At 42.8% G+C, this 19,044-nt stretch overlaps 1 protein-coding gene across 8 annotated transcripts in view; it reads left to right on the top strand.

Moving 5' to 3' along the window:
• The window catches only part of MICAL2 (microtubule associated monooxygenase, calponin and LIM domain containing 2), a 218,428-nt gene that overhangs the window by 88,421 nt on the left and 110,963 nt on the right, over positions 1-19,044 (top strand). For all 8 annotated transcript variants that reach the window (XM_075838150.1, XM_075838144.1, XM_075838145.1 and 5 more), the window contains exons 6-14: positions 3,249-3,404; positions 5,350-5,450; positions 5,529-5,786; positions 5,877-5,992; positions 8,407-8,533; positions 11,411-11,501; positions 12,963-13,110; positions 13,996-14,195; positions 16,099-16,211. In XM_075838150.1, the coding sequence (XP_075694265.1) occupies positions 3,249-3,404; positions 5,350-5,450; positions 5,529-5,786; positions 5,877-5,992; positions 8,407-8,533; positions 11,411-11,501; positions 12,963-13,110; positions 13,996-14,195; positions 16,099-16,211 (1,310 nt within the window). The remainder of the gene's footprint in view (positions 1-3,248; positions 3,405-5,349; positions 5,451-5,528; positions 5,787-5,876; positions 5,993-8,406; positions 8,534-11,410; positions 11,502-12,962; positions 13,111-13,995; positions 14,196-16,098; positions 16,212-19,044) is intronic.

Genomic DNA, 19,044 nt, shown 5'->3' with positions numbered 1-19,044 from the left:
TCACTATTCTGCTGGTGGAGTCACTGTGTACATACATTACAATTCTTATCCTGCACTGATCCTGAGTTATATCCTGTATTATACTCCAGAGCTGCACTCACTATTCTGCTGGTGGAGTCACTGTGTACATACATTATATTACTTATCCTGTACTGATCCTGAGTTATATCCTGTATTATACTCCAGAGCTGCACTCACTATTATGCTGGTGGAGTCACTGTGTACATACATTACAATTCTTATCCTGCACTGATCCTGAGTTACATCCTGTAATATACTCCAGAGCTCCACTCACTATTCTGCTGGTGGAGTCACTGTGTACATACATTACATTACATATCCTGTACTGATCCTGAGTTACATCCTGTATTATACTCCAGAGCTGCACTCACTATTCTGCTGGTGGAATCACTGTGTACATACATTACATTACTTATCCTGTACTGATCCTGCGTTATATCCTGTATTATACTCCAGAGCTGCACTCACTATTCTGCTGGTGGGGTTACTGTGTACATACATTACATTACTTATCCTGTACTGATCCTGAGTTACATCCTGTATTATACTCCAGAGCTGCACTCACTATTCTGCTGGTGGTCACTGTGTACATACATTACATTACTTATCCTGTACTGATCCTGAGTTACGTCCTGTATTATACTCCAGAGCTGCACTCACTATTCTGCTGGTGGCGTTACTGTGTACATACATTACATTACTTATCCTGTACTGATCCTGAGTTACATCCTGTATTATACTCCAGAGCTGCACTCACTATTCTGCTGGTGGAGTCACTGTGTACATACATTACTTATCCTGTACTGATCCTGAGTTATATCCTGTATTATACTCCAGAGCTGCACTCACTATTCTGCTGGTGGCGTTACTGTGTACATACATTACATTACTTATCCTGTACTGATCCTGAGTTACATCCTGTATTATACTCCAGAGCTGCACTCACTATTCTGCTGGTGGAGTCACTGTGTACATACATTACATTACTTATCCTGTACTGATCCTGAGTTATATCCTGTATTATACTCCAGAGCTGCACTCACTATTCTGCTGGTGGAGTCACTGTGTACATACATTACTTATCCTGTACTGATCCTGAGTTATATCCTGCATTATACTCCAGAGCTGCACTCACTATTCTGCTGGTGGAGATACTGTGTACATACATTACTTATCCTGTACTGATCCTGAGTTACATCCTGTATTATACTCCAGAGCTGCACTCACTATTCTGCTGGTGGAGTCACTGTGTACATACATTACATTACTTATCCTGTACTGATCCTGAGTTACATCCTGTATTATACTCCAGAGCTGCACTCACTATTCTGCTGGTGGGGTCACTGTGTACATACATACATTACTTATCATGTACTGATCCTGAGTTATATCCTGTATTATACTCCAGAGCTGCACTCACTATTCTGCTGGTGGAGATACTGTGTACATACATTACTTATCCTGTACTGATCCTGAGTTACATCCTGTATTATACTCCAGAGCTGCACTCACTATTCTGCTGGTGGAGTCACTGTGTACATACATTACATTACTTATCCTGTACTGATCCTGAGTTACATCCTGTATTATACTCCAGAGCTGCACTCACTGTTCTGCTGGTGGAGTCACTGTGTACATACATTACATTACTTATCCTGTACTGATCCTGAGTTACATCCTGTATTATACTCCAGAGCTGCACTCACTATTCTGCTGGTGGAGTCACTGTGTACATACATTACATTACTTATCCTGTACTGATCCTGAGTTATATCCTGTATTATACTTAGTTATGTAGAATATATTATATATGTATACCATAATATGGTAATAACACGTGGACATACTCTCACTTTTTTTCTCTCTCGCTGTGTGTGTGTGTGTATTTTGGGGAATTGGACAGTGTCAGACTCATTTAGAAAGCAGAAGTGTTTGTGATAATAATAGACATTGTATCTATCTCTACAAATTTTGCTTTTCTAAAATTAGCCCAATAATATTAGAATTTGCAGCTTACACCCCAGAAATCCCCACTACACTGGATGGAGTCACGGCGTCACCGCACCTACAATTTCCCCGACTCAGTCTCTCCCCTCCCTCCGTGATGCTAATTATATCCAGCAAGAGCCGGGGTAATAGATAATAGACTGCGGTTTGGCTGTGGGTGACATGTTTGGGATGTTCTGATTTCATGGCTGTAACACAGTCCTCGTACCGGTCCCAGAAGGTGTAAGGTTTTTTACGCGGTGTCACAGGGCGGGATAAATCACTGGGTGTAGAATACGGCAGGACTAGGAGGATCACACGGGAAGCTGCTCCACATTGTTTAGCACCTGCCGTATAATCTTATAAAAGCTTCATATGTTTCAGCCTCCCATATAGCGTGTGTCATCGGAATCCATATAAAACATCGTTAAGAGGTTTTTCCATATTATTTTAATAACGCTTACTCATTACATAATGAATAGTTCTGCAACTTTCCTATATACTTTTTGTTTGAATTCATCACCATTCTTAAAGTTTCTGTTTGCTGTCAGTGAATGGGAACATGCTTATTTATATACAGAGATTTCACACAGCTGACGATTTGTTACAATTGTATCCGATCTAGACCATCCCCTGTATACTTAACACATCAGCAGCACAAATCTCTATTCTGCCCTGATAGTTTGCAATAATGTATCAGTGCAGGTAAAATGTATCCATCCGGATTCCAAACTGTTCATCTCTCAGAGGATGGTCAAGACTGGATGCAACTGTAACAAACCCTCAGAGTGAGTATTAGGTCAGAACAAGTTTTCAGTCTCTTGATGTAAACAAAAATCTTTCCCTTCAGTGACATCAAACAGAGTTTTTGAAAAAAGTCAGGAATTGACACACAAAGTATATTAAATAGTTGCAGAACTATTCATTGCTTTATTTAAATAAACCAGAAACCATTCTTATTCTGCCGGCATGACCTAGGGGATCAGGGTACCACTGCAGCACAAAGTATTTCAGGAGAGGAGTGTATTGAAGTAGCAGGGGTCTACTCATGTGATGATGTTCGTATGAACAGGACTTCATGGGGCAGTTTCATACTGTGATGATGTAAGAGGGAGATTCCACGCAGCACAGAGTATTTCAGGAGGAGTATGCCGATTTAGTAATGTGGCTGCTTTGATACTAATGGAGGAGGTTTTTGTATCTGTTGTACAGATCTCTTACTTACAGTTTCTGTTTTGCAGGATTCAAGAGGAAAGAATTTCGAGGTAAACTGGCCATCGCCATCACCGCCAACTTCATCAACAGAAACACGACAGCGGAAGCCAAAGTGGAGGAGATTAGCGGAGTAGCCTTTATCTTCAATCAGAAATTCTTTCAAGACTTGAAGGAAGAAACAGGTTTGTCCTCATTCTATAACCAATCAGTAAACAGCAGCACGTGTCACGGGTGTCAGGATCAGCGTGTCACCCCGAGGCCAGACAACACTGCAGTTCACATGTAACATAATATTCGTGGCCTTTACAACACAAAATAACTTTCCCTCGAAACCCTCGCTACGTGGAGATGATTCTGTTTACCTTAGAACAATCTAGAATTTGCTTCTATTGTGTCGGAAGGTCACGTGTAGTGAAGTGGTAACAATGTATCATGGCAAATGGCAACATCTCGTAAAGACATAATATAACATAGAGACATAATATAACATAGAGACATAATATAACGTAGAGACATAATATAACGTAGAGACATAATATAACGTAGAGACATAATATAACGTAGAGACATAATATAACGTAGAGACATAATATAACGTAGAGACATAATATAACATAGAGACATAATATAACATAGAGACATAATATAACGTAGAGACATAATATAACGTAGAGACATAATATAACGTAGAGACATAATATAACGTAGAGACATAATATAACGTAGAGACATAATATAACGTAGAGACATAATATAACGTAGAGACATAATATAACGTAGAGACATAATATAACGTAGAGACATAATATAACGTAGAGACATAATATAACGTAGAGACATAATATAACGTAGAGACATAATATAACGTAGAGACATAATATAACGTAGAGACATAATATAACGTAGAGACATAATATAACGTAGAGACATAATATAACGTAGAGACATAATATAACGTAGAGACATAATATAACGTAGAGACATAATGTAACGTAGAGACATAATAGAACGTAGAGACATAATAGAACATAGAGACATAATAGAACATAAAGACATAATATAACATAAAGATATAATATAACACAGAGACATAATATAACACAGAGACATAATATAACACAGAGACATAATATAACACAGAGACATAATATAACACAGAGACCTGACAGAACAGAGAGACCTGACAGAACAGAGAGACCTGACAGAACAGAGAGACCTGACAGAACAGAGAGACCTGACAGAACAGAGAGACCTGACAGAACAGAGAGACACTGCACTCACTATTCTGCTGGTGGAGTCACTGTGTACATACATTACATTACTTATCCTGTACTGATCCTGAGTTACATCCTGTATTATACTCCAGAGCTGCACTCACTATTCTGCTGGTGGAGTCACTGTGTACATACATTACATTACTTATCCTGTACTGATCCTGAGTTACATCCTGTATTATACTCCAGAGCTGCACTCACTATTCTGCTGGTGGAGTCACTGTGTACATACATTACATTACTTATCCTGTACTGATCCTGTGTTACTGTATTATACTCCAGAGCTGCACTCACTATTCTGCTGGTGGAGTCACTGTGTACATACATTACATTACTTATCCTGTACTGATCCTGAGTTACATCCTGTATTATACTCCAGAGCTGCACTCACTATTCTGCTGGTGGAGTCACTGTGTACATACATTACATTACTTATCCTGTACTGATCCCGAGTTATATCCTGTATTATACTCCAGAGCTGCACTCACTATTCTGCTGGTGGAGTCACTGTGTACATACATAACTTATCCTGTACTGATCCTGAGTTAAATCCTGTATTATACTACAGAGCTGTACTCTTAGAGCTGTATTCACAATTCTGCTGGCTCCAGAGCTGAAATCCGCCAGCATTGCCTTCTGGTTCAGTGTCTGCACAGAGCTTACCCTGGTAATTAACATTTTGGGAAGTATCCTTTTTACTGTACAGCCATCTGATGTAGGAAAAGCCAAGCTTGCTGACTGTTTCCAATAACCTATTATTTTAACAAAACCTGTTGATATAATTGAGGCACTGAGCACCTAAATTATGTGTCCTTCTCCTCTGTCCTTATTAACGTTCTTGCCTGTGTTTCAGGGATTGACCTTGAGAATATTGTATATTACAAGGACAGCACGCACTACTTCGTAATGACCGCAAAGAAACAAAGTCTCCTGGATAAAGGCGTCATTCTGAACGTAGGTGGATGTCATTGTGACCGTTTATCTTTGCTGACCATTTATGCAGCTTTGAAATGCAATGTTCTCTCTTTCCAGGATTACGCTGATGCAGAGATGCTGCTATGTGCAGAGAATGTAGACCAGGAGAACCTGCAGTCCTATGCAAGAGAAGCTGCCGACTTTGCCACCAATTACCAGTTGCCGTCTTTGGATTTTTCCATCAATCATTACGGGCAGCCAGATGTGGCCATGTTTGACTTTACCTCTATGTACGCCTCTGATAATGCTGCACTGGTCCGGGAACGCTCTGGGCATCACCTTCTGGTCGCTCTCGTTGGAGACAGCTTACTTGAGGTTGGCAGGATGATCTCGGCCTCACTGCTTTTTATGTATTTTCCTGCATAGAGCTGGTGCCACCAAATGTGTTATTGTTTTGTTTTGTAGCCTTTCTGGCCAATGGGGACGGGCTGTGCCCGGGGGTTTCTGGCAGCGTTTGACACAGCCTGGATGGTGAAGAGCTGGGCTCAGGGGACTTCACCTCTTGAGATCCTTGCTGAACGGTAAGAAATGTATTTCTTTGCTGCTGTACAAACCCAGATAATGAATATTTAATAAACTGGGCAGTAGAGGCCACTTTTATCAGTTTTACTTGGTATTTAGGCCAATAGGTGGCGCTGGTCTAATGGAGTGCATGGATAACTCTTTATAGATATGGCTACAGCTACATGGCGACTTTCAGACGCCCGTGAGTCACAGTGAAATCTTGGCATGTCTGCCATGCAACCTCAATGTTTCCCTATGGGACACGAAGTCTCGGACAGTCATGTGACCATGAGATGGTGAATTATACCAATAAATTGCTGCCGTTCCCCATATGGGCTTATCCTTCCATTCACATGAGGTCAGATGGTACGATGTATCCCATCACTATGGCCACTTTCACATAGCAACTAATGCTACAATATGAAATTGCGATGTGGAACCCTACAATATATTATTCGATTATGATGTCATTGAGCCATGAGGTGGACTGTGACATCATCAGCTAAAGGTCCTAACAGCGCATTATAAGCTGAAAGATCATCTGGGAAAAGTCTACACGCGTAAAACATCTCAAACACTTCATAGGAAGAATCCCGTTCTTAACAGGACACATTGAGCTTCTTGTTTTTTGGTTGTTTTTTTTTGGGGGGTGGGGTGTAGAGAGAACTTTTCGCTACTTTATTCATCACATTAAAAAGGTTGGGGTCTTGAAACTGACAATGAACTTCCCCCTAACCTGATAAACAGGAAATGGTATAAGATCTGTATCTACAACAGCACGAAACGGCTGCCTAGTTCCCGGTCATTAATGCTCTGTATCTGCTATTCTCTCTGTTATCTGCATTCTACATGTGATGATCTCTGAGCTTTTATCTGACTGACGGCTTCCTGTAAAGTCACCATAACGAGATGTTTATATATATATACATATACAGAAATTGTACTGATGCACAGTGGTCCCTGCAGAGCTTGCAATCTAATTTTCTTAGTGCCGAATTTAAAGGGACGCAGAATGACCTAATAGCGTATTTATAAGTGGGTTTTAGAAATCAGGTGTTGATGGTTTTCAACCACTGGAAGCAAATAATGTTCCAATTCACCGATAGCAAGCAGAGATCTTGGACATTGATGTAGATTGATTAGGGTCCTCACAATGGTCCACATTTATTAAGAACGCCAGGTTTTGACTGGCCGCTAAATATGGATTATTTTTGACATTTTAGCGGTTAAATTTGCAACTCTTACGGAAATGTTGAAGAAGTGGGCGTGGCCTCCACTGTATACGTGGTTAAGGCCATTAATTATGTGGACTAGGAGGAAATGGCACAAATTTATAGGATAGATTTAATTTCCTCACTGACCGACGTTAAAAACGCGCAAAAAATTATTGAGGTGTGCGCTTTTTAATAAATTTGGTGCAAATGACTCCAATCTCCTTTACTTAAAGGGTAACTACAGTTTCAAAAAACGTCTGACTCGTCATAGTGACGTGAGAAGTTTGGATCAGTGGGGGTCCGAGCAATGAGACCCCCACCGATCGCTAAAACGAAGTGGCAGAAGCGCTCGAGTGAGCACTGAGCCACTTCGTTTCTCGAAAAGCCGAGCAGTTGGGGTACGGGCGCAATAACAAGTCTATGAGTCCGTACACCAACTACTCGGCTTTCTGAGAAAAGCCGATCAGAAACTAAGCGGCTCAGCGCTCACCCGAGTGCTTCTGCCGCTTCGTTTTAGCGATCGGTGGGGGTTTCAGTGCCCAGAACCCCACTGATCAAAACTTCTGACATGTCAGAAGTTTTTTTAAAGTTTAGTCACAATTTAAACTTATGTATATAATAAATTCTAGCCTTAGTAAACGTGGGCCAATGTCTCTGTGATAACAAAAATGAGACGGTCTCCGGGGGTCCCACCCCATGCCGGTACTTCTTTAAAAATGAAGTCCCCCGCTCGCTTATTCTGGGAATTAAAGTAAGTTGGGATTCGGGCCCCATCACAGAGCAGCTGGAGCCCCTGATTTTCAGCTTCGCCCGTGTAAGGAGATGCCTGTAGCTGTAAGACCCCCTGATGTAATGTATGACATCATCACGTAAGATCTGTCTTTCCACTCCTTGTCCTTGTTTCATTCCTGACTCACTTGTCTGTGGTCGAGGAGTTCAAAAATTACATGTCAAGTATCAAAGAAGAATGTGGATTTCAGGAGCTTTACGGTGAATGTTCTTATTCCCGTCTCCGAGCGGAGGAGAAGATTATACACCAGGGATATATATATAAAGCGATGACCTCATGCAATGGACGAGGGGCTACATACTTACCCTCTCAATCACAGCCTCTGTCTCCATTATCCCCACCGCAGTCTGGCTGATAATACACCGGAGGGGGGGACGGGGGGGTTCTGACTCCGTAATACTGTAATTATGTTCTTTTCTTGTATCAGGGAGAGTATCTACCGCTTACTACCTCAGACGAAACCCGAAAACATCAGCAAGAACTTTGACCAGTATACGCTCGACCCCGGAACTCGATATCCCAATCTCAACTCCAACTGCGTCCGCGCTCATCAGGTTCGTAGAAGAAACCAATACAATGGAGGCCGAGGCCAGTTCTTATTGGTTGAAAAATCCCCCATGGTGGTGCTCGTGATGGAGGAGTGACCTCTGTCCTAAGGCTCTAGTCACTGCGTATGCGCTGGGAAATACTGTTAACGTATCAATAGGGCCCTATTAACCCCACATATGCCAAGAGTGTCCTTTTGGCATTCGTCGGGGCATAATGTGTCGGCAAACATTTTTTAATTATATGGAACAGTGTGGTCGACTACGCAATTCAATACAGAGGCATCCCGCAAAAAAACGTAGACTTGCGATATACGGTATTTTTTAATAATAGGGGTGAATGGGCCTATACAGTGGCATTCGTCGGGGGGTGTATTTTTCGACATATACGTTTGGGTAGAGCCTAAGATATATATGTTCCTTATTGCAGCTGCTTTTGCACAAATGACGACAACTTATAAGGCATTTATAATGCCGGCCGTTTTGCTCCCGATCTGTCCAATCAGGACACTGATGATTAAAGGAACATAGACTGCAATATATTTGCAATGATAGGGATGATTGTCCATGTGGAACATCATTTCAGCTGTTGTGAATATCATTTACATGTATTTTTTGCCTCTATTCACAGTATTAAGTTAGAAAAAATGTCAAATAATTTCTATTCCTGTTCCACCAATGGGAATTGCTTGTTTTAGTAACCTAGACAAAGCTATAGACTATAAAGATTTTTTTTAAAGTTCCTTTAGTGTAAATTTCAAATCTGAAACTGTTTTTCAATATCTTACTTCTAGGCTGAGATGTGATCACTCAAAGTTACAGGCCCAAAGCCTGAGGCTGCACTACTGAGAGATCCTGATGGAACCGTGTCTTCTTCAGTCAGTGCAGTGTTGTCATGGGGACCTTGTAGAAATCCAAATTAGCAAATACATCAATGTACCAATAATGTCCACACGTATGACTGGCAGTATTCAGGCAGGATGTAGATAGTGATTTGGATCCACACAAAGTCTCCATGACAACAAAAATAATAAACAAAACGGGACATGTTGTAATAGGAATCAGTAGTGCAGCCTCCGACTTTGGGCCTGGGATCCAACCTCAGCCCTGAATGATGATATGGTTTTCACATTTTAATATACACTATAGGGCCATCATTTTCTTACACTAGTTCTCCTATAATGGCCGTCTTGCCAACAATTATCATTATGCCTATGGCCAGCTTAAAGGGGCTCTCCGCTCTGTACAATCCCTACTTGTTAGAACGGTCCCTTGACAATAAGCAGATCACAACGTTTTCCCTGCTTCGACCCCCAGCGATTAGCTGTAATCTGTGGGGAAACCTGGCATTAAGTTTCCCTGCAGCACCGCCACTGGAGAAATGAAGTATTACACAGTGTCCATTCATATCAATGTGTTGTCTGTGTAATACAGGACAGGACAGGTCCTCCAAAGAGAGAGAGAGACGCTCTATGCAACCGCTCTCCACTCTGACCAAGATGAGGAGAAGAGATGAGGATTCTGAACAGTGGACCCCCCTCTATTACCCAGAATTCCCTAATAGGATGTATGGAAATGGGATTTCTAACAGAGACGACTACTATAAGATGTTGATTATTTGGACAAATCCTATAGAACAGGTCCAGAGCTCCGGGTCAATATCTTGTCCCGAGTCACGAGGTGTGATCTACCTCATTTTTAAATGAAACTGTCCCGTCATGACTGATCCTCTCTGGGGTAATAACCTTGTTACTTTGTCAGTTATTAGTGACGTCCTTCCCGTTTATATAAGGGCGCTATACACAGCGCTGGGTGTTGCTATCCTGCATTGTTACTATGTATCAGCCTTGTATCTGTAGTACCAGGAATATTAGGATCATTTGTTTCAGTTTTGTTTGCAGTTCATGTTGGGACCTTGTCGTGGGGTCCCGGTCGCTCCTCTTTGTACGTCAGCTGTGTCCTCGCTTTGTAATACGACCGCGCTGAAGCAGAAATGCTGATTGAGACCTGGTGATGGATGTTCCTTCAGGCAGGAGGTGTCTATATGAACATACTCCACATGAGACAAGTGTAATCGCTGATACAAAGTAACGGTGACCCGGCCGCCTGCGCCCCGCTGCTGAGATATTTGTATTACCTCCGCTGTGTTTGGAGAAGGCTCGGTTGATGTAATATTAAAAAACACAGCAGATCCGTGGGAACTGGTTTCTCTTTCAATCACATTGCAGTCCTATGTAAAAAAAAAAAAAAGATATTGTATAATGTAAAGTTCGGCAACTTTCTAATATACTTACATTTTTCAAGATCTGTGCTTGCTGTGAGATAATTAAAGCATTGTTTACATTCAGTGGCTGAAAAAAATCCTTTCCTAGTCCTGTTCATACAGCTGTAGTTTGTTACAACATGTCAGTATAGGTGAGTGCTATGAGGCTGGAGTCCAGGACCACAATTGCCTGCGCTTATACTCATACTGTAACATTCCCTCAGCAGTGTGAGCAGGACTTAGTCAGGGCAGACCTTACACCACTGAATATAAACAATCATATTTTCATTCACTGACAGCAAGCATATATTTTACCCTATAATCCTTTATAAGACTCTTTTCACTGTGGCATCGAGTCTTCCATTTGAATGGTATGATGGATCTGTTTTGGAACAGATCCTACTGGATCCCATTGACTTATAACAGGCCCATCAGGAAAAGAACCATGGCTGCGGTGTGAACAGAGCCTTAGTATGAAATCCCATAAATATTGCTGAAGGAGTTCTTTTTAATATGGTGGAAGATTTTTTAATAATACATTTGCAGAAATTCAATTTTAAAGGCGTTGTCCATAAGACCTGGTGATACTTATTGATACATTTTACATTTGTGTTTTCTTGTAGGTTAAACATTTATACATCACCGGGGAGTTACATGGATGCCCCCTGGAGAGAGTCAGCTCCATCAGAAGATCTGTAGGAATAACCAGGCATGGTATGTACATGGCAGGTGTTAAAGGGGAAGGCCACCCTCACAGCTCCCCCGCTTCTTCCCCTGGTAGAATTTTGGACAATACAATACTTTGGATACAGATTTGTAGAGAGCAATAAAGTCATCATTATGGGAATGGATCAGGATTCCAACCAGGGGTGGACTGGACCACCAGAGTACTAGAGGATCCTCCGGTGGGCCCAGACTCTGACCCAATAATGGGTCCCAAAGGTCTAGCAGAAGGCAATCCCATTTGGAGCGAACTTGGAAGCCAAGCACTTGCCACTAGGGTCTATTTCTTATGGGTGATTCACAAATAACCTATTAAATCTTACTGACGATATTTCCTATGTGTACAATGATAGCAAGTGGATGTGCAAATATTCTGTATAGTAATGTCATGGATGTACACTGTCACTCCACCAGCAGAATAGTGAGTGCAGCTCTGAAGTATAATACAGGATGTAAAAATATTATAAAATAAAAAAATCATGTAAAAAAAAATAAATACAGGACATAACTCCGGATCAGTACAGGAGAAGTAATATAATGTACGTACACAGTGACTCCACAAGCAGAATAGTGAGTGCAGCTCTGGAGTATAATACAGGATGTAACTTAGGATCAGTACAGGATAAGTAATATAATGTATGTACACAGTGACTCCATCAGCAGAATAGTGAGTGCAGCTCTGGAGTATAATACAGGATATAACTCAGGATCAGTACAGGATAAGTAATATAATGTACGTACACAGTGACTCCACCAGTAGAATAGTGAGTGCAGCTCTGGAGTATAATACAGGATATAACTCAGGATCAGTACAGGATAAATAATGTAATGTATGTATACAGTTACTCCACCTGCATAATAGCGAGTGCAGCTCTGGAGTATAATACAGGATATAACTCAGGATCAGTACAGGATAAGTAATGTAATGTATGTACACAGTGACTCCACCAGCAGAATAGTGAGTGCAGCTCTGGAGTATAATACAGGATGTAACTCAGTATCAGTACAGGATAAGTAATGTAAGGTATGTACACAGTGACTCCACCGGCAGAATAGTGAGTGCAGCTCTGGAGTATAATACAGGATGTAACTCCGGATCAGTACAGGATAAGTAATGTAATGTATGTACACAGTGACTCCACCAGCAGAATAGTGAGTGCAGCTCTGGAGTATAATACAGGATGTAACTCGGGATCAGTACAGGATATGTAATGTATGTACACAGTGAGAATAGTGAGTGCAGCTCTGGAGTATAACACGTTTATGTAACTCAGAATCATTCCCTCTGGTGGGCACAAGGCACCCCAGTCCGATGCGGATTCCAACTTAGTCAGTCCCACAATGTAACATCAGGGGATACATTATGGTGAATTTTCCCTATAAATACAAAGTATTTCATGACCTTTACTAAAATTATTCAAATTTCTATTGGTGACTTTTTTGTCTTTTTAGAATCTGATATTCGACCCAACAAACTCCTAACCTGGTGTCAGAAACAGACGGAAGGCTACAGGAACGTGAACGTCACAAACCTCACCAGCTCCTGGAAGAGCGGCCTTGCGCTTTGTGCCATCATTCACCATTTCCGGCCAGAACTTATGTGAGTCCATATGTGATAACCTGTAACTTTCCTTAATTTCATGGTAAAAGACAATCATTTCAATCATGTGTTTGTGTCAGTTTGTGTAAGTAATATAATTGTAACTAAGTTTTAGAGGCATCTTAAAGGGCATCTCCACCCAATGTAGTTAAATGAGTATAATATAAAAAATGTAACTTAATCCTATAATAATCCATTTACAGTATCAGGATAAATAAGATTCTATTATTTAATAATGTTGGTAAAAAGGGGCGGGGCTGTGACAACCTCTCATTTATTTTCATGTAAATGAGGCTGGTGGTCACCCAAAAAAAAAAATATTGTTTTTATTATTGTAGTGTAAACTGAGTACATTTTTTTACATTTTTACCAAAATGTAACTTTGTTGCACTAGTAATACCAGGGATAATCTAGAAGAATAATAAATAGTCGTTTTTTTTAATTTAAATTTGATATAAATTCTACTTAAAAAAAATACATTGTGACCATTTAGATTTAAACAAAGTTTTATCAGAAATCCATTAAACGGTCCCAGTCAGGCGATTAGGAACGAAGTTTGTCATGTGACTCCCTCTCGGCTCTTCTGAATGGCTGAGGGAGTTCACAGAGGGGAAGGGCAAACATAACGGAGCCCTTGATTAGCACTTTGAGAGCCCATGAAGTGGGCGGAGTTGGGCTCTGTTGGCCATCACTATTAGGACATCTGTAAAACATATACATATATATTTTCAAGTATAGTTTTTGAATTTTAAAACTTTATTCATTGTCCATTGTCTCCATCTGTTCATTATTCCATGACCTGTCCTATAAGTGAGCGGGATTCTTTGATCCGCAGCCTATTACTGATGCCTTTCTTCCTGTGATATTGAATCTTTTGTTCCTCAGTGACTTTTACTCTTTGAACGTGGACGACGCTGTCAGGAATAACCAGCTGGCGTTTGATATCGCAGAGAAAGAGTTTGGAATCTCGCCCATCACCACGGGAAAGGAGATGGCGTCCAAAGAGGAACCAGATAAGCTCAGCATGGTCCTGTACCTCTCCAAGTTCTATGAATTATTCAGGGGCGCCCCTCTGAGGCCAGTTGGTGAGTGTCTCTTTGTAGCTGTATCTTCATACAATGAGGTGATGTATCGGGGCAAGGCCGCCTGGGGTCAAGCCTAGCGCGCTCTTACAACTCTTACAGGCGGATCGAATACAGAATCCCAAGGTCGCTCCCTTTAAAGTGGTTTTCCCATCACTTCATGGCATATAGAGGGAATATGGCTTAATGGTATGGCCGTGGAGCTTCCAACCTCCATAACCCCCTATAATTGCTAAGATATAGCGGCTATTGTGTTTTACCGAGCACTGGGCCCTCTATGGTTCTATTGGCAGCGCCCAGCTTAACGCAGGAAACAGCAGGCTGTCTATCAGCCGTCACTGGATTTATCCTCTCGCTATGCCATAGATGCCAGTGGTAAGAAAAGTAACAGGGGTTGTCCACTTTGGACAGCAAAGTGTCCCCCCACAGCAGGGTTGCCAACCTCCACTTTAGTCATTTCCGGTGGACAACTTAGCTAAAAATCACGGACAAAATTTTTACAAACACATTACAAAATCAAGAGTTAATGATAAAGAGATAGTGCCCCTCAGAGCCCCCTGTAGATAGTGCCCCCCAGAGAGTCCCCTGTAGGCAGTGCCTCCCCAGAGAGTCCCCTGTAGGCAGTGCCTCCCCAGAGAGTCCCCTGTAGGCAGTGCCTCCCCAGAGAGTCCCCTGTAGGCAGTGCCTCCCCAGAGAGTCCCCTGTAGGCAGTGCCTCCCCAGAGAGTCCCCTGTAGGCAGTGCCTCCCCAGAGAGTCCCCTGTAGGCAGTGCCTCCCCAGAGAGTCCCCTGTAGGCAGTGCCTCCCCAGAGAGTCCCCTGTAGGCAGTGCCTCCCCAGAGAGTCCCCTGTAGGCAGTGCCTCCCCAGAGAGTCCCCTGTAGGCAGTGCCTCCCCAGAGAGCCCCCTGTAGGCAGTGCCTCCCCAGAGAGCCCCCTGTAGGCAGTGCCTCCCCAGAGAGCCCCCTGTAGGCAGTGCCTCCCCAGAGAGCCCCCTGTAGGCAGTGCCTCCCCAGAGAGCCCCCTGTAGGCAGTGCCTCCCCAGAGAGCCCCCTGTAGGCAGTGCCTCCCCAGAGAGCCCCCTGTAGGCAGTGCCTCCCCAGAGAGCCCCCTGTAGGCAGTGCCTCCCCAGAGAGCCCCCTGTAGGCAGTGCCTCCCCAGAGAGCCCCCTGTAGGCAGTGCCTCCCCAGAGAGCCCCCTGTAGGCAGTGCCTCCCCAGAGAGCCCCCTGTAGGCAGTGCCTCCCCAGAGAGCCCCCTGTAGGCAGTGCCTCCCCAGAGAGCCCCCTGTAGGCAGTGCCTCCCCAGAGAGCCCCCTGTAGGCAGTGCCTCCCCAGAGAGCCCCCTGTAGGCAGTGCCTCCCCAGAGAGCCCCCTGTAGGCAGTGCCTCCCCAGAGAGCCCCCTGTAGGCAGGGCCTCCCCAGAGAGCCCCCTGTAGGCAGGGCCTCCCCAGAGAGCCCCCTGTAGGCAGGGCCTCCCCAGAGAGCCCCCTGTAGGCAGGGCCTCCCCAGAGAGCCCCCTGTAGGCAGGGCCTCCCCAGAGAGCCCCCTGTAGGCAGGGCCTCCCCAGAGAGCCCCCTGTAGGCAGGGCCTCCCCAGAGAGTGCATTGTAAATAGTGCCCCCAACATTACCCACTGAAAAAAAAAAACAGACAGTGAACATCAGTGACTATAACTTTGGGACAAGTGTCATGAGGGTTTTGCTCTGAAACCACCCACTTTTCATACATAAATAAGAGTCCTACGCTTGTGGATTTGGAGGCTGTAGAGTTGGAGCAATCATTTGTCTTCTGGCAGAGACCTGTCATAGTGGACTCATTAGTATGATATCACCTGACTGGTTATTTATCACCAGTCCTGTAGGGGGCAGTATTGGCAACTCTGACAAAACTCAAACCCTTTTCTATTTGCAGACTCCTTCCCCAGGGACAATGGAAAGAATGGAGATGTCTATTCCTCCAAACCATCCAATCTGCTCAGTAATAATTACCTCAATTTAACATTACCCAGAAAGAGAGTGCCAAAGGTGAGAAATGAAACTTCCCATTATTCCTGTTCTTTATATAGGGTAACAATTGACAGAGTAATGACAAATTTAGGAAAAATATTTTTTATGTTCCCTCTTTTACCATTTGAGTAATTTTGTTAATAGTTTTCTTTACTTACATTGTACTGATCCTGAGAAACATCATAACTCCAGAGCTGAAATCACTCTTGCTGGTTGCTATAGGAAACAGTCAACTGCTTATCTGATCTCCTACAATGCAGGGGGCAGTTAGTTTTTTCTACATTAGATGACTGCATAGCGCCTGGTGTAAAGATGACACTCATGAAAATCATGCTGGGACATTTCAGTTCTGAAGCCTGCAGGAAAGTAAAGTAAAAGGGAAGTGCAGCTCTGGAGTATAATACAGGATGTAACTCAGGATGAGCACAGGATAAGTAATGTAATGTATGTACACAGTGACTCCACCAGCAGAATAGTGAGTGCAGCTCTGGAGTATAATACAGGATGTAACTCAGGATGAGCACAGGATAAGTAATTCAATGTATGTACACAGGGAGTCCACCAGCAGAATAGTGAGTGCTGCTCTGGAGTATAATACAGGATGTAACTCAGGATCAGTACAGGATAAGTAATGTAATGTATGTACACAGTGACTCCACCAGCATAATACTGCGTGCAGCTCTGGAGTATAATACAGGATGTAACTCAGGGTCAGTGCAGGATAAGTAATGTAATGTATGTACACAGTGACTCCACCAGCAGAATAGTGAGTGCAGCTCTGGAGTATAATACAGGATGTAACTCAGGATCAGTACAGGATAAGTAATGTAATGTATGTACACACTGACTCCACCAGCAGAATAGTGAGTACATCTCTGGAGTATAATACAGGATATAACTCAGGATCAGTACAGGATAAGTAATGTAATGTAAGTACACAGTGACTCCACCAGCAGAATAGTGAGTGCAGCTCCGGAGTATAATACAGGATATAACTCAGGATCAGTACAGGATAAGTAATGTAATGTATGTACACAGTAACTCCACCAGCAGAATAGTGAGTGCAGCTCTGGAGTATAATACAGGATGTAACTCAGGATCAGTACAGGATAAGTAGTGTAATGTATGTACACAGTGACTCCACCAGCAGAATAGTGAGTGCAGCTCTGGAGTATAATACAGGCTGTAACTCAGGATCAGTACAGGATAAGTAATGTAATGTATGTACATAGTGTGACTCCACCAGCAGAATAGTGAGTGCAGCTCTGCAGTATAATACAGGATGTAACTCAGGATCAGTACAGGATAAGTAATGTAATGTATGTACACAGTGACTCCACCAGCAGAATAGTGAGTGCAGCTCTGGAGTATAATACAGGATGTAACTCAGGATCAGTACAGGATAAGTAATGTAATGTATGTACATAGTGTGACTCCACCAGCAGAATAGTGAGTGCAGGTCTGGAGTTTATTACAGGAGGGGATTCAGGGTCAGTACAGGATAAGTAATTTAGTCGATTTATTCTCTGTATAATGGAGATCATCGGTGTATGTGCCTTTGCACTCGACATCTGGAGTACCTGCTTGAATGACTCTCCACCTTTGCGAGGGGCTTTTTCTGGCATTTTTGTGTCTGGAGAAATTCTCTGTTGTAATCTGACACCAGGATCTTCTCCAAATCTCCTACATGAATGGAGAACATGGACCATTTGTAGATAATTGCCGGGACATTTAGCGATTATCCAGTAGCTTGGACCTGTAGAGTGATGCAGGAGGGAGATGACTTCGGTTCCATCCTCGGCTACTTTACAAGGTGCAGCTGCTACAGAATCTGTGATTTATGACAATCTAATGGAATCCTACATAAATAAACTGTGGGATGGGAGGAAATCTCTCTCTTAAACACACATTAAACAGCTGTCTGCTCCACTTCTCCTCACTGTCCTTTCTTGTGAAGCCCCCGAGGGGTGTGGGGGGGGGGGGGGAATCCTATCGCCCCTTTATTCATCTCACATCTTGCACTAATTTAGGGAGATAAGTCAGAGGCCCCTTAATTGTGATGTCACCCCAAATTATCATAAAAACAATACACAGGAATCTCCATAACCCCCGACTCGATGATGTCATCTAATTACCCTGACTCACATATTTGACTTTACCTCCTGAAGTTAATTGTTCGGGACGCGGACTGAGCCGCTTAGAATTTCATTTTTTTTTTATACTTCAATCCTAGAAAATAACCAGACCTCAGATTTATCATCCCACCCCCCCCCCCCCCCCCCACCAAAATGATACAAAATTCGGGGAAATCAATCACGAAACACTTATCTCATGTATAAACCACACGCGCAACGGTCAAATCCTTCCCCTCACCGCCTGTCTGCTCCCACGTCAGAAACACGCAGACATGTGTTACCCTAATGCGGCCCATATGTGTCGTAAGGCAGAGACTGGCGCCCCCATTTATGGAATTGAAAAGGGATAAAAAATACTTTTCACTCTGTCAAACACTCATATGTTGATAGTATCGGGGGGGGGGGGGGGATAAAACTGTCGGGGAACTTTGCTATATGGAACAAGAACTTGATACCTGATAATAAGCCGAGTATATGAGCGTAATAGTATCATATTTATCAGATGAGGCCTCTCCTGCTTCCAGAAAATCCTCAAAGAGCTAAACAGCAGCACAGATTTCTCTCCTGTCCTGATTTGTTACAGTTTGTTACAATGTATCGTGCAGGTAAAATGTATCAGTCTGGTATCGACTGTTTATATCACAAAGGATCGTCCAGACTGGATGCAATTGGAGCAAAGACTTTCTTAAAAACATCTGTGTTAAAATTTATTACCA

Source organism: Rhinoderma darwinii, chromosome 9, assembly GCF_050947455.1.
Source record: "Rhinoderma darwinii isolate aRhiDar2 chromosome 9, aRhiDar2.hap1, whole genome shotgun sequence".
NCBI lineage: Eukaryota > Metazoa > Chordata > Amphibia > Anura > Rhinodermatidae > Rhinoderma > Rhinoderma darwinii.
Note: the sequence above shows the minus strand (reverse complement) of the source record. Positions and strands in the feature narration are given on the sequence as shown.